We start from the raw sequence: 22,644 nt of genomic DNA, 5'->3' as shown, positions 1-22,644 counted from the left end.
TCACCCTTTAGTAGTCCCATATGTCCAGCGTGAAGGTCGGATGGAGAGTGGAGGCTAACTGTGGACTATCAAGGCCTGAACAAAGTCGAGTGCACCTGTACCATACATGTTAGAACTCCGGTATGAACTGGAGTCAAAGTAACTGGATAAATCCACGCTAGAGCGGGCACACCTGTGAAGGGACTGTGGCCTGTGCATAAGTCCATGCCAGAGCAGGTAGACCCCCAAAAGGGACCGTAGCCCACAGAGGATCCATGCTGGAGCAGGGGCAAGGGAGGGAGTTCATTGCAGTGTTAAACTCTGTAGCATAGTCCAAAGGGAAAAAGGGGTGGAGATTGTAGTGGATATACATTTAAACTGCTGTAATCCATGATTTGAGTTGTGTGTTATAGGAAGTACTGTAACAGGAACCACCCAAACTAATGGAGGATGAGCCTTGGAAGAAGCCAGGCAAGTGCAGCAGCAAGCCAACTTGAGCTGGCTTTGGTGCCCAATAACTTGACACAACACGTTGCCTCTCCTGTCCTGAGTGACCACCATAACAGATGGAGTCAAAGTCACAGACTAAATGAACTCAACGTCCCTTTTATAAACATTTCAATGAGGCCTCCCATAGACAAAGGGAATGATATCTGTGTATATGTCAAAGGACAGGAAGGGGGTGGTAATTAATGAGGATGTATTGTGGATAGTGTGGGACTTGAGCATGATGCAAATGTATGGAATAAGTGGTGGAGATTGTGCTGGCTCTCGCTGGGATGGAGTTAATTATCTTCAAAGCAGCTGATATGGTGCTGTGTTTTAGATTTGTGTTGATAGCACGCCACTGGGCTGGTGTGCCTCTCCTATGAAGAAAGGCTGAGAGAGCTGAGGCTGTTCAGCCTGAAGAAGAGAAGGCTCTGGGGTGACCTTATTGCAGCTTTTCAATACCTAAAGGGGGATAACTTTTTGCTCATGCAGACAATGACAGGACAAAGGGGAATGGCTTTAAACTAAAAGAGGGGAGATTTAGATTAGAGGTTAGGAGGAAATTCTTCACTCCACGTTGCCCAGAGAAGTAGTGGATGCCCCATCCTTGGAGGTGTTCAAGACCAGCTTGGATGAGTCCCTGGGCAATCTGATCTAGTGGGTGGCATCCCTGCCCGTGGCAGGGGGTTGGAACTAGATCTTTAAGGTCCCTTCCAACCCAAGCCATTCTATGTTAACAAACAGGAATTCACTCCGGTTGGTTTAACAAAGGTACTGCATAACTCCAAGAAAGAAAGTACATGCAGGATTTGCTATTGTTGAAAGTAAAGTTCTGAGATCAGCATCATTTTACAACAAGGAGACAATCCCCCCCCCCCCCATTATTTATATAGCTTCACCTGACGTAGACGTTTATTGGATTTCCCTGGACTGTTTTTTCTTAAACTGCAAAACATCTGCAGAGCCTTCATCCAGTCCTAAGACAGAAAGGCACAGAACAGTGTAACAAGAAGTCAGACTCACCTTCTTGCGCTAGAACAGACATGTCTAAAAAATAAAAATACATTGAAGTATCTGAAGTTTTCTTTAGATTGAAAAAAAAAACCCACTTGCATGCAGTTCAAATTATGAAATTTGAATATTAAAGCAAAATTCATCTTTACTCAGCAAAACTAAAGAAAGAATTTACAAAACTGATTCTCTTCTAGAAATATTAAGCATTACTAATGGATATACAGTGTGACCTTTACCAATTTTCAAAAATAGTGATATTACATTAAATTAAAAACAGTATGTAAAATGAAGCAAGACTTAGGTGCTTCTGAGAAAATAACAGTTGACAAGTCAAACTGTTCTGATCATTCTCTCGTCCATTTCTGTATCACAGTCATATTTTACTGCATATGCTTCAAACAAAAACAAAGCAGCATTAACAGAGAAACAGTGAAAATTATAACCTACACCCCCATTCTCTCTGCTCACAAATGCAGAGAGCAGAGTGGATATTTTGTAAGGTAGAAGATATGCTATAGCCTCATTCTCGTGTTTTCATCCCCCACTCCCAAATTTTGTAAGTTTTTCTAAAGCACAAAATTTAGGCTTTGAGTAACATTCATAAAGGTGTAGTAGTTCAAAGATCTGCTGCCTACACAAAGTACAATTTAATAATGTCATTAAAGAAAAAAAAATTAAAAAGACATTTTCAGTCTTATCCTTTACATTACCTTCCACATTTAAAATATACAAGTACATTCTATATTGGAGCTATTCTCAGGTAAATCACTTTGTGAGTGAAGTTTTAGCTTTCAAAACCTTCCACAAAAGGAAGAACTCTCAACTATGCATTTTTTTTTGTAGCTTGTTTCCTTATCCAAATAAGGAAAAGCAATTGAAGACCCACAGAACCTCCTAAATACTCTAAATTAATATAAATATTTCCTAGATATATACTCCTCTTTATTCCCCCTCCTAACAAGAAAAGTTTTCCCCTTAAATTCCAAAGTTTACACTAGCATGAGTAATGCACCATGGCATGTACAGTGACACTAGTATATGAGGCTACACTTCACATTACATTCACAAATGTTTTGTACAAACATCAAAGACATCATGCAATCCATTGGACATCTGCTTTGATATTTACCACATTATATGAAAACTGGCAAGTTTTCCTTAATATACCAACAAAACTATTCTTCCATGAAATTTTACAAGGTACAGACAACTGAAACTTCTGAAATTGGAAGCATCTGTAAAACAATTGATGTGCCTTACCAAGAATAATTTTATAAATGAAATCCTATAAATGCAGTGAACAGCTTAAATGTTAAGCAAGTCTAACCCAAAAGCAGATTATACCAAACGGTCAGAAAACAGGACAGAATATTCTGCCTACTGTACATTCTTAAATAAAATCAAATGCAAAGGTTAACTTCTAACACGGGTATTTCAGAGCCATGGAATACCAAAACAACTTAATGATTAAGAACATTATCGCATCTTACATACGTTCTTCTGTCGGTGGGTGACTTTTAGAGAATTAGGCTCCACTCCTACAATTTTTAATCTGCAAACATTAATTGCTAGAGAGCTAATAACTAAATGATAGTAATTAAAAAATAAATAAATCTTACTTTTCATGCAAAATCAGTGCCCAAGAATATAAACAACCACCAATTTATGGTCAGGACAAATAACTGTAAAATGCTCAGCAAATTCTGATCGCTGGACATACTTGCATCAGCATTTTTGTTCACATCAAGAAGCACTCTTGAAGGAAAACTCCCCACTTACCATGCTTTGGTTCATAACATAGAAGATTCTTGGAGAGCAAACAAATTTTTTTTGGACTGAACTACTCCAAAAGATAATTCTCCAGAAATATTTTAGGGAAACTAATGAGAGTTCAGTGCATGAGACCAGACTAAAACTTGTCCAAAGTAAAACCCCCAAAGCTACATTCTCAGCATCAACAATTTCCCTTACAGATCTGCTACTTGCATGGTAATATTTGTTAATGTAGACATAGCTACCATCTGTGGTAGGCATGCTTTCTATTACAGAAGGGAAATATTAAACAAAATTTCTATTACAGAAGGGAAATATTAAACATTACAAGACAAAAAAAAAATTGCTTTTAAAATTATATTTATCAACAAAATCTCTCACCTGTGTTTGTTCTGGAGTTTCTCCTGCAAAGTAAAAGATGTAATGCTCTTCGCTGAAGTGCTGAACTACTATTTGAAAACAGTTTGGCCTTAATAAAAGAACAAAACCCATAAGGCTTATTAATCTTTGTAGCATTGACAAATGCCTCCATTTCTTGATATCTGCCAAATCAAAGTTCACACTGAACTAATACATTTCTGATGTTTGACTGTATAGAGCATTGAACACAGAGTAGTTTCAACCCCCAATTTAGCTTTCTAATACCTATCAGCAAAAGAATGCAGATCTTTTGGAATTGACAAAATCCTTGATCTTGTCAATTTTTGGTTCAATAGGATTAAAACCCTCAATAGAGTTGCTTCATAATCTTTTTAATGCCTGTAATACAAAATGGGGAACAATTAATACACAATATTGAAAAATGACAATGCAATAGCCCAAATCATTATTACACACAAGACAATCTTAAGACTAAGTTCTAAAATTTCTTACTAGAATTTGTTTATGAACAGTTGCTAGCAATCAAGTTGCCATGGCTTAACAAGTTACCATTTTCAGTTAAATCTGTCTACATACACTCTTGCAATCTACACCAACTATGGAATAAAACACAATATAAACCAACAGTCACAATGCTTACATTTCACAATCAGAAAACAAACAAACAAACAAAAAAAACCCACCTTGTTCATTACTGACATATTGTCCATGTACTGTACATGCCTCAAACTAGCAGTTAACTGCCCTGCTGCATGTACAAGCATTAAAAAATCAGTGTCGTACCTGCCAAATAAACTGTCATGTACTCCATAGATGGAACACACACTAAGGTCTATTAAACCTTTAGGTTTTGTGGCTCGTTTTTCACTTTCAAAATAAATAAGATGGGCATCATTTCCCTCCAATATAAAGTACAAGTTTTTCCATCTCTTCCCCTTACCTGTAAAAAAGCAAGTAGGAAGTTACAATATTGTTTTAAAGAAAATATAAATTTTGTAAATGAAGAAAAAAGAGGGCAGTAAGGTTTTTGTCAAAATACAAACAGAAAAACAACATACAGTTAACCATGCTTAAGCAGTAATATCAGTATGCATATGCAATGTTTTCTGCAACATCTAGCTAAAAACAGTCCCTCTTCACATGTTCGGGTACAATTGTAGATGGTTCTCTAAACATTTTCATTAATCTCAACAGGATTAAGCAAGTGCACGAGCTGCCCAGACAACTCCATTCATATCGATGAGAAGACTGACTATGCAGTTCGCAAATAATGTGTGATGCTGTAAACAATCCAAATTAATAAAGCTATTTTAAATTAAGAAACGGATTTCTCCTGACATGAGAAAATTATTCCTAAACTCTTACTAACTGCTCAGCATAACAAATTGCATCACGATATCTTAAAACCGTATCACTACAGAATAGAAATAGGAACATAATATACACATACTTGAATCAGAACCAAACCTGAACCCAAACACACCTATATCCAAGAATTTGGCCAGTTCCACGTTTCAGAGAAAAACGTAAAAACATAAGACACAGTACCTTTTAGAAAAGCATTCAGCATTAATTTTCAACTTGATCATCATAGATCTACCACATACCTTCATAAACAAGGACTAGAACTCACAGTTTTGGAAAACCTACTTTAACATCTAGTCATACTCTACTAGATGGAAGAGTGATTTTTATTAATTTTTTGTTCTATATGCAGGTACGTGTCTCTCTCCATACCTATTCAGTACTCCTGCTTGCACATGTAAAGTATCTCAGTATCCCTTTTAGCTAAAAATTTATTTATTTATTTTTAAAAGTTTATTCTCAGCTAATTCCTCAACTCTACCACAGCCCTCTACACCTTATCTCAGAATTAACACTCTCAAGAGAAGAGGTGCTTTCCTTGCTTTATTCAGAGGATCTAGTTTTTATTTCCTCTGAATGCATCTTTTATATTTGACTATATCTAAGTGCTTGCCTTCTTTCTCATTTTTGCTCGCTATCCAGACCATTATCTGGAACTTATTGTTTAAGTTACGGTCTTCGTCATTTCTAGAAACATTATTATTATTTTTTATTTATGTTTAATTTTTAAATGTTTCTTGTATTGCTGATCATTAAAATCAGCTTTAGCGGAAACAAAAAAAAATAAAACCATGATACTTGGTAAGGGACTAGCTTCCTTGGAACTCCAACACCTTATTCAATGGCAATTCTTTAAGGATATATTGGGATGAGTCAGGCAGCTTTTAATCCAATTACTGTACATTACGTTGACTGTGTCAGTGTTAGACAGAACTTTAATAGTTCTGTCTATACAGAACTACTACTACTAAGTTCCGTCTGTACAGAACTACCCAGAATACACATTTTAAATTACACATATTACCTAACTTGGAATAACAAAATTAAACCAGCTCTGGTCTCCAATGAACGCACTGATTTACGTTAATCTAGCTCTCTAACTCATGCCATCAGCTTAAATTTAAATGAATTGCATACTAAGTATGAATTTTATAAAAGTGTACTTCATTTAATGAGTTTGAATATTACCTTTGATGAAAGGCACTTAGTTTTTGTGCTGCTCTGATTTTTTTCAGCAAGAACTGCCAATGAACTTTATATTACGTGTCATTTTATGTATTATGTATTTATATTGGTGAATTTAAGGAAAAAGAACCTTTCATATCTATAACTTTCTATAACCTTTTGCTCACTTCAATTTTGCCTCCACTAGGTACCAGTGCTACACAAAACATGCATCCAAATCTGCTTTTTTTTTTTTTAAGAGAAACATTTTATAGAAGCAACAGAACTCACTTTTTTTTAGAAGATAACCTTTTTTGACAATATTTTTATAAAAAGCATCCTTTGTTTTGCGACGAATTGTATTGTAGATTTCTTTTCCATCCACCGTATTATTAAGCACTTGTTCTTGATGCTGGTAAATAAGGGAGAAATCAGCAGTTGTTTTTTTTTGTTGTTTTTTTTTTTTTTTTGTCTGTTTGTTTTTTTAAAGCTCAGGAATCAACTGTGAAACAATTAAACACTATGAAGCTGCAACCAAAAATATTATTGAACACTACCAATCTTTTATTATTGTTCTCTCGCGTTTTAGCAAACCAATATAATTTCATACAATACCTTTGCCAGAAATGTAATGTGACTATTTCTTGTGGAATGATTAGACCAGAATAAACCTTATTTTTCTTATAAAATACAGACCGATGTTTACAAAGTAACATCTGTATTTATTTAACATTAAATAGAAAGCATCACCTTTCACATTGATTTATATAAAATTTACATAAGTCTTTAAAGGTTATCGAGTGTCTGGCTGTCTTCTATCAAAACTTTTGGGAATGACTAATTAAGGATAAACTCTGAAGCAACAAGAATGGTGCAGATCTAAATTAAAACAGTTATTTATGCAAGAAGTTGTGCATTCCCTCACTAACCTTATTTGCACTCATGTCCTAAATGAGTAACATTCAAACATAAAACAATAGGAGAAAGCAGAAACACAAATACTCTTTTCTCTCTGCTCCCCCCCATATGCCTATAAGAATTATAGTTTTGAATAACAAAGACAAGATGAAAAACACTTTAATACCAGGAAGAACAGGACTAAAAATTGAATCCATATATGAAGGAAATAATGCACAAAACAACATATGTAGTTACTAATGTTTTAAACTAAATTGCTAGCTGATAGTATAAAACAATATAATATAATGTGGCTATAATAATGACACCTAATATTCTAGGATATATCTGGTAAGTATTCCTACAGAAAAAGGCATCATTGATGACATGGCATTCTGAGCTGTTCTGGTCCATCACATTCGGGAAACATTAACTTGCACTAGATTTTGTGTTAGCAGGGCAACTACAAGAATGGTATGAAGGGATAATACAAGAAATGCCCTTGTATTAATGTAATGGATACAACACAAGTGTTCCAGAACATGCCCTACAATCCCAGCTTTCTGTGCATACAGGTTTCTCTGGAGGAAGAAAGATGCCAGATACAGCCCAACATGGGATTGAGGCACAGAATGGTTTAATCAGGAACCAGAGCTGGGGACACAAGGCAGAGCATTTACACCTCAGAGCACAGACAAAACTTACCATTACGTTCTGTTGACTAGAAGCCAACCTTAGATGAGTGAATATATAGGAGGTTAAAATGAAATAAGCACACAAGCTCAAAACAAAAAATCAGGCGAAGATGATGCTGTTTATCATCAATACCTCTCCTGTAATTCAGTTATAATAAATATTTGGTGATGATTAAGTCGATGTCTTCAACAACAAATGCTCAGAGATGAAATTTTACCTGCACTGGAACAGGATCTTTAAGGTAATATCCTTCAACAATTTGTTCTTTCCTATAATGTTCAATGATCTCATCAATACTGTTCAAATAAGAAAAATAAGATTTAAATGTTAAATTGGTTAGTTTTTCCTCTGTATGAGAATTTGCTTTTCCATGTAATCACGCTAAGCTTCACAATTAAAAAAAAAAAAATCAAGTGTTAAACTTCATAATCTTGTTTGCAGCAATGACAATTTAGTAATACATTGAAGTCATGAAAATTAACAGACTGTATTCATAATCTGTTAATCCTAAACTCTGCAGAACATTTTCAATCAGATGTTGAAAATGCCAGATGAGTAGACTACCTTTTCAACATTCAGTTAATGCATAGACATTTCCAGCTTTCCAACCAGGCTGAAAATTGCTATTTTATTGGCAATAATTTCCAAAGTCCTTGAGTAAACTAGGGAAAGGGAATGGGAGATGCTTCAAATTATGCAAAGCAATTTCTTTTTTGGACAGGAGTGGGGAAATATAAAAGTATTGTAACATTGATTATGCAATTTACACTTCAAAATCACTGAGCTTTCATGTTAAATCATGTTACTCAGTCAGTAGCACTCCTCTACAGAAGGAGCTTGCATTTTAATTGCCAGAATCTGAGTGAAATTGAATTCTGAAAGATCAGGAGAGAAACAGTGACAGGTGCAAGCTAATTCAATTTATTTTTCTGTTGCTCAAACTTATTTTTGCAGTTATTCAAAGTTACCACTGTAATAAACAAGGGCAACGTTAACATCACACAGATTAATCATTCATATATAAAATATGAACCTGAAAATAAAGAACAAAACTATACTGAAAGCTTTTTCTCACTTTATATATATATATACTGTTAGCTATGTGTGAAAATGTAATCAATAAGACACATGTGATGAGATCTTTGCCCTATTACAAGTGGATCAAGTTGTGTTCAAAGATATGTGAAACTATAAAAGGATTGTGAAAACATTTAAACAAAACAATAGAAAGACATTTTTGTTTGCTTTTCTTTATCCAACTAGTGCATGCTTGATCAATCTTTGAATCTTACCATGAGCATTTTTATTTTTCAGGTTTGTAAAGTGACTTGAATTTCTCTTTCAGTATTACTAAAATCAAATTTCGAATTTTATTTATATGCAACGTGCACATGCCATTTTCTGCATAAAAAATTAGACTTTACCACATCGAATAAAATAATGACTAATTGAATTTTGCATGTTGAACAGCTATTGCCAGCATCTTGTTATGAGGGCAATCATCAATAAAGCGACTTTATATATTTTTCCCTGTTCATCTAATCAAGATACCTTTACTGTCACTGTCTACTTCCATGGTTAAAAATACCTCAACAATAAGAAAAATACCTCAACATAAGAAACAATTGCCTAATTTCTGTGAATTTTGTAAAATGAGCTGAAGAATAAACTGGATAGTATTTGAAAACTCCTTTTGGAGTTACAGTACCATATAGACTAGGACATTATGTCTTGATGGAGTGATCAAGTGTTGGGTTCTTTAGCTCTCTCCTCCCCCCAGTGAACTCAATTCAGATGGTCATTGTATATTGCCTTACCACTTGAACAGCCCAAATGGCTGAACAAGCCAAACAAACAAACAAACAAAAAAAAAAAAACCAAACAGATATCTTTAGACATATAGAATAGTTCAGCTGGAAGGGACCTACAAAGTTCAACTGCCTGACCACTTCAGGGCTAAACAAAAGTTAAAGTATATATTTGAGGGCATTATCCAAATGCCTCTTGAACACTGACAGGCATGGGGTTATCAACCACCTCACTAGGAAGCCTGTTCCAGTGTTTGACCACCCTCACAGTAAAGAAATTTTCCTAATGTCCAGCCTGAATCTACCCTGGTGCAGCTTTGTGCCATTTCCTCATGTCCTATCAGTGGTTACCAGGGATAAGAGGCCAGCTCCTCCCTCTCCATTTCCCCTCCTCAAGAAGTTGTAAAGAGCAACGAGGTCACCTCTTAGCCTCCTTTACTCCAGATTAGACAACCCAAGTGTCATCAGCCTCTTGTCATAGGACAGGCCTTCCAGTCCTTTTACCAGCTTTGTTGCCCTCCTCTGGATGCTTTCAATCATCTTAACATCCTTTTTATATTGTGGAGACCAGAACTGCACACAAGGTGGGGCTGCACCAACTCTAAATATAGCAGAAGAATTGCTTCTCTTGACCGGCTCGCTATGCTGTGTTTAATGCATCCCAAAATGTGGTTTTCCTCTGGGCTGCCAGGGCACACTGCTGACTCATGTTCAGTGAATTGAACCCTGGGAACACCGCTAATGACTGGCTGCCAGCCAGATGTAGTCCCATTCACTACAATCCTCTGAGGCCAACCATTGAAACAGCTCTTCATCCTGCATAGGGTGAACCTGTTTATCTCACAATTGGGACAATTTGTCCAGAAGGATGCTGAGGGATGGTACAAAATGCCTTACTAAAGTCTAGAAAGATTACATCCACCACCTTCCCTTCATCCACCAAGTAGGTGACCTTATCTTAGAAGATCAAATTACTAAGGCAGAACTTTCCCTTGATGAACTCATGTTGACTGTGCCTGCTAACAGCTTATTAGGCTGCCCAGGTCCTAGCTACTTGGATAGTTTAAAAATATCTCATCACCATGAGCAATAACATTTGTTTAATAGTTAATGGGTAAATTAGGAGTTCTTGTAAGTGCTGACATTTCAAATAGTGAAGAATCCAGAAAGCAGAACACTATGTACTTTGTTAAATTATTAAAAAATATTAACGTGTTAGGCCCATATTGTTCAGCCTATCAAAATATGGATTAAACCGTCAGTTGAAATGAAAATGGCTTCCATCAACTCCAGTCTCCTAGTCTCAAATTGTCATATTTCTCAAATTAAAGGTAACTTGAAAGATTGTTTGATGTCTAACTGTTGGGTCAATGTTCTCCTCAATTCTCCTTTGACATGGAATCACCAGATATAACACCCCCCCTCCCTCCCCCCCCCCCCCCCCCCATTTTACAGGTTTTTGGAAAACTACCTGTTATAAAGGTTAGATTTCAGAAAGAAAGCAGATAGGAGAAAAGGGCAGGAGATATGGCCTAGTATCCCTATCCTACCATCCTTTCTAAAATCAGAATTGAAAAATTAAAAAAACAAAAACAAAAACAAAATAAAAAACACCTGTAAAATACATCAAAGTTATTCATAGAATGGTGAGTCAGAAAGTCAGAAAGGACCTCTGAGATTACCTAGTGAAATTCATCAGCTCAAAGAGGGGTCAACTACAGCAGATTACTTAGGACCTTGTTCAGTCATGTTTTGAACATCTCTAAGGGATAGAGATTCCACAAGCTCTTAGGTCAACCTTTTCTAGTGTTCAGTCATCCTTGCAGTAGAAAAAGCCTTTTCTTACGTTCAGATGGAATTTCTTGCATTTCAGTTTGTGCCTACTGCCTCTTGTCCTGCCCCTGAACACCACTAAAAAGCATTTGGTTCTCTTCTTTGTTCCTATCAGGTATTTATACACTGTGATAAGATTACCCCCCAACCTTCTCTTCTCTTGGCTAAACAGTCCCAGCTCTCTCCTCATACTAGAGAGGCTCCAATCACCCCCTTCATTGTCTTTGTGGCCCTTCTTTGGAAGCCTATAACACTCAGACCCAGTATTCCCAAGCAGTTACCCGTCCAAGTACTGGGCCCAACCCTGCTTAGATCAGAAACAGTATGTTCAGGATGGTGTGTCCAACAGGTCAGTAAGCATAAATTTTGTGTTTTAGATTTCATGATATACAGTTAGCAAAATCACCCCCTAGAACTGACTTTGCCATTTTTTCCATGAAAATAGAAGAAAGTGACTACTGAAGTCATTTCTATGTTATTCATGGAACAAACAGAAAGATCACAGAAGTTACATGCTTTAGTAAAGTCCATGGGAAAACAGTATTTCATTATAGTCAAAAGCACACTCAGTATGTATTTATCTTTTCCTATGTTTTAGAACTTTAAATTAGTCAACTAAAAGAATACAGACTGGCTATTTTGTAAAGCTGCTGTTAAAAATAATGAAAGCAGACTTCTGTATGAGAGTCTGTCAGTTACACTCATCAATAGAAATTCTGAGCAATTTATATATACAGAACGGTGGGAGGACATGCAAAGGGAAAACGTTAGTGGAAAAAGTAGTCCTTCCTATGCATCACAGAACATCAGATTTCTGAGATATACCAAAAAATATTTCCTCCCCATGATCACCCAAGAAAATTTTGGCTTGCTTTTGGAATATAGGCAGACACATAATATTGCTTATATAGGCTATCAAACTTCCAGTCCTGTGTCTGGATATTCAAACTACCTGTGAAATAGAACTTTTTTTTTTTTTTTTTTCCTACTCTGAAGTAGATCTTGTGGTAAACAATTTGGGGCAGTTACCACCTTCATTTTGTATCCTTATTATCTTCCATTAACTTCAAGAAGTTCAACAACTTTCAGTAAATACTAACTTGGACAGAATTTGAGCCTAGAAGTATATTAGTATTTCCCCAAAACATACAACTAAAACTAAGTCTTTCAAAATCAAGCAGCTCTCTTTCACTGAGAAAGATCTTTGCAACCTAGGTACCAAAATACTCTAAAAAATCCCTCTTAAAGCTTACACTTAGGCTTTTTAGGGCTCTTAGAAGATGCTTAGTTACAAGTAGCTACTAAGCAAGTCAGGTAAAACTCTTAGTACATTAAGAAATACTGAAATTTTATGATCACATCAGTAAATTATCAACAACACAAATTCTTTACAAAAGTTAAAAAATACACACAACTTAAAACTTACCTATTATAATATCTGCCTCCCATCATAAATTGGTTGTTTGATGTTGGACATATTTTAAAACGATGAATATTCTCACTGGTCCGAAAATAAAGTGAATAATCACCAGGTGTATTATCTGAAGGCCTCACAAGAAAACCGCACACCTGACCAACTGAAAAGATAGCATAATAAAGTGTTATTCAAGTGTTACTTATCTTAGTGTCATTTATGAGTGCTTATCAAAACTCCTTCTGTACAAATTATCAAGAACTGCACACAAAGTCTGAGGTAAGTTCCCAAAGTGATCCCTGTTCTTCACCCAAATGGGATGTAATACTAAACTACCAAAGTTAATGCAAATTTGTTTGGCTGTAACTGACAACCTATCCACAGTTTTGCCACCTCTTTACAAGAGCATTGGGGGGGGGACGGATGGACGGACGGACAACAATGTTTTAAAAAACTAATGATTTTTTTATTCTAATTTTTTACTTGACAGTATGACTCAAATCTTGACAGTTTCATTAAAATAATTATTTCCTCTATGAGGGGACTAAAAAGTTAATAATACTTTCTCCTGTAAGTATATAACAGTATTTTCTCCTCAGCATTTTGATGAAGCCCAAAATATTTAAATATGTATATATTAAAAAAATAATTATCAATTTTACCTTAAATTACTAAGCTAACTATACTTGAGAACATAAAAATACTCAATACTTATAGCCATCAGCTTTGGATTTCTGTGCCCATCTGCTCCCTGCCAGCCCCCCCCCCCCCAACATTCTCTAGCAGCAACCATTCCATTTGGAATTAGATACTCAAACATTCATACAGAAAAACAAGTTTTGCTGCAGTTCAATATAAATAGGATCACTTTGTTCTATTCTACTACCACTGTCTTTTTATCTGAAATACAAGTACCTGTCATCAGCAAATGGTAAGCCTCTTGTTTGGAGATCTTCCCACGGAACCATCTTAAAGATGAAGAAAAAAATAGAAAGCAAGACTATCAGCACTCTTTTTTGGTTGTTGTGACATCTAAGGCTCTGGCACCTATGAATTAATCTTTTTTTTTTTATTTAAAAAAAAACAAACACAACAACAAACAAACAAAAAAAACCACAAAAATTACTAGTACATAGATTATATAATCAACCATTATCTTCTTCCATAATTCTGTTGTTCTAGCAATAGAATGAAAGATAAATATCAACAGCTATATAAATAAATTCATTCAATACAAATGTCTAACATGAAGTAGATGTTCAAATCCAAGTGTGCTTAGAGATGAAAAGGCATTGTTTAAATGCTAGATAATTTCACAGGCATATTTAAATTCCATTTCAGATGGCAATTTGAAGCATGAAATGCAAAGCCCAAACAAGGAGATTAATGAAGGTTAAATACTGCACAGAACAACTAAAACTGGCACAGCAGAAAGAAAATCACTGGTGTGTGGTTTCATTTTGCTATTAAGTAACAAGAGATGCCTTCTTCAGTCATCAGTCCTTTGGAGACTACAAACTTTACAATTAATACAGAAAGCAGCAGATGCAATTACAGTAAGCAAATGGAGTACAGATGAAGTTATCTAGCTACTAGAATTTTTCTGTAACTTGCATTTGCCACTCATCTTTACAACCGCAAATAATATGTCAACAGTTTGGCACAATATCAAACGTTCACCATAAATAAAAATAAATTGAAAAGAGCTAATATGATTTAAGTATTGAACAAGTTGGAATTCACTGCAAACAGGTTATTAAAGAGAAAACCAGAAGGACAATAAGTGTTACTATTACACTATCATTCCTCTAATGAGGCTTTGTTCCCTCTGCTGCATTTAGAGTTAAGCAGATCTGAAAAAGGTTACTTCTAAGACAAGATACATATGTATTGGGTTTACAAAACAAGGTTTTGGTAGCAGGGGACTGCAGGGGTGGCCTCTATGAGAAGAATCCAGAAGCTGCCCCATGTTAGATAACGGTCAGTTTCAGTTGGCTCCAAAGGGACCCGCTGCAGCCCAGAACCAAACCAATAAGTGATGTTGTTTGCGCCTCTGTGACAGCAGATTTAAGAAAAGGAATAAAAAAAAAAAAAGCTAAAAAAAAACAGATGTAAACTGACCACAACCCCCACTCCCCGTTCCCCTGCACCAGTCAGGGGAAGAGGACATGGAAGAGGGTGGATGGGGACAAAGTGTTTTTAGTTTGTTTTATTTTTAGTTTCTCACTGCTCTAGCTTGTTAGTAATAGGTAATAAATTACATTAATCTCCCTCTGCTGAGTCTGTTTTGCCTGTGATGATAACTGTTGAGTGATCTCCCTGTCCTTATTTCAACCCTTAAGCCCTTTTCATTGTATTTTCTCCCCCTTTCCTTTGAGGAGCGGGAGTGAGAGAGCAGTTGTGGTGGAGCTCAGCTGCCCAGCTGAGTAAAACCATCACAATAAAAAACACAAACCAGAAAACACCACACTGTGCATATTCTGGGTAAAAGTGATCGCACAGACTCATTTAAGATTTTATCAGTGCAAAAACCATTGCAATTTGGCATAACTAATACATGGATAATTGACATGTACTCTTGTATCTTCAGTAGCTAGTACAGAAGAAAAGTCTTCCAAAAAAACAACCAATGACACACCTTTGATTTGCCTCCCCAACATCAACCTCATAGATAAAATTTACAGTTATTTTATGATTCGCTTTTAATAACAAAATAAAATCCTTACATTTTGCCTTCATGTGGATCTTCTTCTCTTCCCTAATAAGAAAAAATAACATATTAAGTGCATGACAACAGTATACCTGATTTTAGAAAAGTGAACTTAATTGGTTAAGACCTTCTGTAGAAATAGGCAGCACTAAGAAGTCCAAGACATTTTTGAACTTAATGGCTTATTTCACATATCTGTGTAAAGAGTTTTTCCACTTCATTCACTAAGTGGAAATTCAACCAAAACCCATTATTTCAGAAGATTGTTCTAGACATAGTTAACTCAACAATATACTTTTTAACCCACACTTGGCCCTTTAAAAAAATGCATATCACAATACAAATATTTCATGGCAAACAAACAAACAAAAAGAATGCAATTGAATGACTAGCAGGTTCTTTATCAGGACTGGTAAGTTTAGGGAACTGCCCAGTAAATTCACAGTATTATTCATTTGCACATTAACTTGTTTGGATAACATGTCAATAAGCTCTATTTGGCTAATGAATTAGACTTCAAAGTTTGTTACACTATTTTAAAAGTGGTAGATTCAGTTACTAAAGGAAGGTTGAGAAAAGTATGTAACTGAAAATTGGGAAGTTAAATGCCACTTGTTTGGGTTTATCTCAGTGTTAAAGTCGCACACACACAAAATAATAAATAAATAAATAAATAAAAATCTCACTTCTCTAACAGATTTGAATATAGAATTACTTACAACTTCTTCTACCAGGTCATCTACAATAAGACCTTGTTCATCTGTCCGTAGGTTCGTAACCCACATCCAGCCATCTTCCAATTCATTATGGACAATAAACATATCTCCTTTAAGGAAACTGGAGAGAGTTACAGTAAGATTTATATTATGATTGTGCTTTAACTTAAAGTTTAATTAACACAATGAGTTCTTGAGCATAATTTCAGCAAAAATTTGAGGAAATCTGATCATGAAAGATTAATTTATTGGTATCCCAAACACGGCATCTCACACTTTTAGTAGCTATAACAGATTAATAATTATCCTTTGATTTACGTTTAGAATTTAATGGATGCTTTAATTCAGTCAAATTTAACGTGGGCTAAGGACATATAAAACAAACACCACCACAATAATATTAAAAGATAGTAGCATTATTTTATCAAGAAGGATCAAATACCAAATACCAGTAAAAACAAAGATTCCCTTAATAACTTAAGAAAATAATACTTTTTATCAAAACCTATTTTTTTATAATAAAAGCCTGTGAAATATATCGTCACATGCAAAGATCTAAACAGTACAAGTGCTAAAAAGAGGATACAGAATAGTTACTAAAAAAGCCATGCTATAATGGCTTTTATAATATATATTATATATAAAATATATATAATGTATAATAGCTTTTATAATATATATATAATGGCATACTAAAAAAGCAAAGCTATAATAAGAACATAAATACAAAGCATTAAAATATCCAAGGGAGTTTCATTTTTGGAAGGTGATTATAAGTTATTCCCTTAAGTGTAACCCCAAACTTGGGTCATATGAAAACCTTTCACTGGAGTACAGCAGGACTCTTCAATCAACATGGATAGTACATTAGTGGTACAGGCAATAGCTACAAGGTAGTGTTGTGGTCAACCCAGCAGGCAGCTAAGCACCACACATCTGTTTGTTCACTCCTCCCCATCCCCAGTGGGATGGGGGAAAGAATTGAGTGTGGGGGGGAAGGGTAAAAAACTCATGCGCTGAGATAAAGACAGTTTAATAGGACAGAGAAGGAAGGGAAAATAATAATAATAATAATAACAGCAACAACAACAATAATAGTAAAAGAATATACATAGCAAGTGATGTGCAATGCAATTGCTCACCACCCACCAAACAATGCCCAGCCAAACCCTAAGCAGCAGTACACCCCCCCCTTAGGCCAACTCCCCACAGTTTTCTTTTTCAGCATGATGTCATATGGTATGGAATACCCCTGTGGCCAGTTTAGGACAGCTGGCCTGGTTCTGTCCCCTCTCAGCTCCTTGTGCATTCCCAGCCTGCCCGCTTGCAGGACAGTGTGAGAAACTGACAAGTCCCTGGCTTAGTGTAAGCACTGCTCTGCAACAACTAAAGCATCAGTGTGATATCAACATTATTCTCATCCTAAATCCAAAACAGAGCACCATACCAGCTACTAGGAGGAAAATTAATTCTATCCTAGCCAAAACCAGGACAGGTACTGAAGCTCATCAACTACTAGAGTACAATCCAAAACTATAAGCAATTTTCTATTGCATTCTTCCATTTGTGAGGGTAACAGAAAAGGCATTAATTTGAATGCAAAGTGAACAGAAAGAATAAAAAATAAAAAGCCTAATGAAAATATTTAGAATGAATTCAGCTACTAATGTATCTAAATCCCAGTAATGAACAATAAACAGCAAGGCCAGTTCTATAACAAAGTACACTAATTTGTTGCTTGGAAAACAGGTTGAAATTAACCCTAAAATAATTCAAGCTTTTCAAAAATCAATTATAACATTAAAATTTTAAGTCAAGATGCACTGAAAAACATAGAATCTTCAAAAGTACATTACAATACAAGAGTATAATACATTACAGAATCATAGAATCACAGAATGGCCAAGGCTGGAAGGGACCTCTGAAGATCATCTAGTCCACCTCCCCTGCCGATCAGGATTGCCTTGAGCACATTGCACAGGATGGCATCCAAGCGGGTTTTGAATATCTCCAGAGAAGGCAACTCCACAGCCTCTCTGGGCAACCTGTTCCAGTGCTCTGTCACCCTCACAGTAAAGAAGTGCCCTCTCATATTCAGCCGGAACCTCCTGTGCCTGTTGCCTCATCCTCTCGCTAGGCATTGGATAAGAGAGGATAAGTCCTGTCACTGAGCACAACTGAAAAGAGACTGGCTCCATCCTTTCAACACCCTCCCCTCAGATATTTATATACATTAATGAGGTCTCCCCTCAGTCTTCTCTTTTCCAGGCTAAACAGGCCCAGTTCTTTCAGCCTGTCCTCATACAACAGGTGCTCCAGTCAATCATCTTAGTAGCCCTCCTCTGGACTCACTACAGTAGTTCTATGTCCCTCCTGTACTGGGGATCCCAGAACTGGACACAATACTCCAGGTGTGGCCTCAACAGGGCTGAGCAGAGGGAGAGGATCACCTCCCTTGTCCTGCTGGGAACACTCTTACGAATGCACCCCAGGATAAGTTTGGCCTTCTTGGCTACAAGAACGCATTGCTGACTCATGGTCAGCCTGCTGTCCACCAGGACTCCCAGGTCCCTCTCTGCAGAGCAGCACTCCAGCAGGTTAGCCCCCGGCCTGTATATCTTAGCCTATACCTTAGGCCAGCATTCCTAACAAGAACCCAATTCAACCAACATATCATCTTGTGAAACCAAGATGGTCTCATCAGAACACTAAATGGAAATGGTTGTGTTTGTTGTTGTTGTTGTTTTTGACATCTCTCTTTTTTTCTTATTTAGCAGATGCTAAATATACTATTCTTAATTTCATTAGTCAGTGCTCACATTGTCTTTCTGGTGGTCAAGGTTGGTTTGGCTTGAATTATTTATCTTCTACTAGTTACTTCTGCAGGCAATTTTTAGGGAAAAGCCTAGATAATTTATTTTAAACCCTCACTAGACATTTTTACACAGCATTCCCTAATACACATACTTATCCACTTTGAGAAAAATGTAAGCCTTTGAAATTGGTAATGTTCTACTTCTAAACTAAGCTTCATAGTTCTAGCAATTTAATGCAATACAAACAGTCTATCAATAATAAAACTTATTACTATATCCAGCAAGAAAAAAAAAAAGTTATCATACTTTTAACATCCCATTGTTAAGTCTAAGACACAATTGGAAAGTATTTGCATAGTAAATATACTAAAATCATTAATATTCATAAACACAACAAAAATTTCACAACTGCTTCTACCTATTATTAAAACATACCTTATTTCATCAGTTTCTGGCACTTTGGTGTATGGTAGAATTGCTCGAACTCTCCTTCTATCCTCCACAGGCTACAATTTAAGAGAAGAGAGCAAAGATATTACATTTTGCTTTCACTCCAGTGTAGAATTCCTCTCCCCAACATTACGCTATTCAGAGGGAAAGTTCTGGTAACAGAGATTTGTATTCAGTTGTGAGTTTTAAGTTTTCAAACGGTCAAAAAAGTAAGAGCTAGGAATGTTTAATTCCTAAAGTTATCTACAACAGCTCTCAATACATTCCTAGCCTTGTAGCATGACAGATAACATATGCTATCTTCAAAATTAATTACCAATAATGTAACTCCCATGAAAGAGTACTTTAGAATTTCCTTCCACTTAATGAAAATTTATGAAAATTTAACATTCGGAAACATCTTTATTTGGGTTTTGCTTGGAGGGAGGGATGAACGTGAAGATACAGTTTGTAGGTGATTTTTTTTTTTAAATTTACTGATGTTGTCTCAAGCATGGAGAAATGAAAGACGACCAACTTTTAAAAACTTCAGTTATTTCAAGAACCCATATTTTGAAATGTAAGCTTGATACATAGAATCATAGAATATCCTGAGTTGAAAGGGACCCACAAGGATCATCAAGTCCAACTTAGGGCTCCACTCAGAAACACCCAAAAATCAAACCATATGTTTGAGGGCGCTATATGAATGCTTTTTGAACTCTGACAGGATTAGTGCTGTGACCACTTCCCTGGGGAACGTGTTCCAGTGCCTGACCACCCTCCCAGTGAAGAACCTTTTCCCAGTATCCAACCTGAACCTCCCCTGTTGCAGCTTCATGCCATTCCCTCAGGTCCTTTCGCTACTTGCCAGAAGAGATCAGAGCCTTCCGCTCCACTTCCCCTTGTGAGAAAGCTGTAGGTCTCAATTAGATCTAACCTCAGTCTCTTCTACCCTAGGCTGAACAAACCAAGTGACCTCAGACACTCCTCAAATATGTTCCCCTCTATACCTCTCACCATCTTCAAATTCCTCCTTTGTTTTTATATCCTTATACCGTGGTACCCAAAAGTGCACACAGTACTTCAGATGAGGATGTAACAGTGCAGAGTACAGTGGGACAATCATTTCCCTTGATCAGCTAGCAATACTATGCCCGATGCACTCTAGGACACAGTTGGTCCTTTTGGCTGCCAGGGATCACTCTTGACTTGTATTCAACTTGCCATCGACCAGAACCCCCAGATCCCTTTCCATGGGGCTGCCTTCCAGCCTCTCAAATATGGATGTATATCAAGGGTTCCACTGTCCAAAGTGCACACACTGGCACTTGCTATTGTTAAATTTCATATTCTTGATGATTGCCCAGCTCTCTAGTTATCACAATCTCACCAAAAGACCTCTCTATACTCAAGGGAGTCAACAGCTAATACTAATTTAGTATCACCTGTAAACTTACTTAGTATGTGTGGAATAATTGCTGGAGGTGACTTATTAAGACTAAAAGTATGTCCATATATTAAGAGAAGTTTGGTGTTTTTTACCTTGCTAGGCAGCTGAACTCTACCATAACCACTCTCTCACTCCCCCTCCTCAGAAGAGTAGGGGAAGAAGAAAAGAAAAAACAATACACAGGTTGAGATAAGTACTCTTGAGGTAGTCTATGCCAAGGATGTATGGAGCCTCTGGGACTGTCACAGTGGGGTGCTTTTGTCACTCATTCCCAGTTAGGCTCACTTCAGCCTCCAATAATGGCTGTAGGGATCCCCCTGTCACAGATAGAGTACTGGTGCTTTTCCTCTTTTGGCTGTTTCTAGGGCCATTTGGATGGTTTTCACTTCTGCATACTGACTCGACTCGCCTTCCCCTTCCATGGCCTCCACAACTCCTCATGTGGGACTCCACACAGCAGATTTCCATTTCCAATGGCTCCCTACCACACAGCAGGATCCGTCAGTGAACAACACATACTGCTTTCTGTCTTCTGGCAACTCGTTATATGATGGTGCTCCTTGGGCATGAGTTACCTCTTCAATCAGTACTCCAAAATGTTTTTCTTCTGGCCAGTCCATGATCTCTTCCAGGATTCCTGTGTGGTTGGGTTTTCCCATTCAAGCCTGCTGCGTAATTAACACTACCCGCTTATTCCACATAGCATCAGTTGCATGGTGTGTAGTGGGGATTTTCCCTTTGAACACCCAATGTAACACAGGTAGCTGTGGTGCCAAGAGGAGCTGTGTTTCTGTACCAAAAACTTCTGAAGCATCTCAACCCCCTCCTATGCTGTTAGTATTTCCTTTTCAGTTTGGGTGTAATGGGCTTCTAATCCTCGATAGCCCCAGCTCCAGAACCCCAGAGGTTAATCTTGAGTTTCTCCTGGGGTTTTCTGCCAGAGGCTCCAGGTGAGTCTGTGGTGTAATTGCCTGAAGTAACTAGGCATTATAATATCATTATAATACCAAAACACACCTCCATCCCAAAAGCTACCCGCCTCCAAGGTGCAACCACCCCTCACTGAGCATGTGCCCTAAATTTCTCAGAGAAACGGAGACGGGAGAACTTTACACCAATCATAACTAAGATATGCTTGACTAGAGCCACTCAAGCTCCACCTAAAAGATAGAAAATAATATAAATTGGCCCAAGAGAGAGGGGATATCAGGGAAGATACCACCGTCAGAGGAAATACAACATCCTTAGGACCTCCTGACTCCTGGGATCAGTTGACGGGCTGAGCCTCTCTTCCCCCCCCATTGGGACGCCTTTGGGTGAGATCTGAATACTTGCTTATAAATCTCTCTAGAGTCTTTGATCTTTTAACGCATTTATTTCTAGGCCGTGCACCTGTAACACCTGTAGCACCTGTAACACCTGTAACACCTGTGTATGTCATGCATGCTAGCTTGCTTTTGCAGACAGTCACTATCGCTGGCAATCCAAAAGAACCTGGTTATCTGTTGCTGTAATAAACCATACTTGATTGCATTGTGATAGCTCTCATTAAGTGCAACTAGGGTAAGGGTGGTTATCTGTGATAGTTCAGTGTTCTGAATCCAACCAGACCCCCAGACGGTTAATGCATTGTTGGTGAATGTCTGAACGGACCCCCAGACGGTTAATGCGTTGCTGGTGAATGTACAACTGGTTCAGTACCCTGAA

At 37.0% G+C, this 22,644-nt stretch overlaps 1 protein-coding gene across 6 annotated transcripts in view; it reads right to left on the bottom strand.

Annotated features, from left to right (window-relative positions):
• The window catches only part of LOC311426264 (ras GTPase-activating protein 1), a 138,075-nt gene that overhangs the window by 58,685 nt on the left and 56,746 nt on the right, over positions 1-22,644 (bottom strand). For all 6 annotated transcript variants that reach the window (XR_014686646.1, XM_084502501.1, XM_084502502.1 and 3 more), the window contains exons 4-13: positions 19,491-19,561; positions 16,243-16,360; positions 15,540-15,571; positions 13,729-13,781; positions 12,826-12,976; positions 7,976-8,054; positions 6,457-6,577; positions 4,420-4,576; positions 3,637-3,724; positions 1,368-1,445 (exon numbers count right to left, since the gene is read on the bottom strand). Coding sequence is in view for 5 of the 6 variants with exons in the window: in XM_084502501.1 (XP_084358627.1) it covers positions 1,368-1,445; positions 3,637-3,724; positions 4,420-4,576; positions 6,457-6,577; positions 7,976-8,054; positions 12,826-12,976; positions 13,729-13,781; positions 15,540-15,571; positions 16,243-16,360; positions 19,491-19,561 (948 nt within the window). In the remaining variant the exon portion in view is untranslated. The remainder of the gene's footprint in view (positions 1-1,367; positions 1,446-3,636; positions 3,725-4,419; positions 4,577-6,456; positions 6,578-7,975; positions 8,055-12,825; positions 12,977-13,728; positions 13,782-15,539; positions 15,572-16,242; positions 16,361-19,490; positions 19,562-22,644) is intronic.

Source organism: Aythya ferina (assembly GCF_964211825.1).
Source record: "Aythya ferina genome assembly, chromosome: W".
In the NCBI taxonomy this organism is placed as follows: Eukaryota; Metazoa; Chordata; class Aves; order Anseriformes; family Anatidae; genus Aythya; species Aythya ferina.
This window is presented reverse-complemented; position numbering and strand designations above follow the sequence as displayed.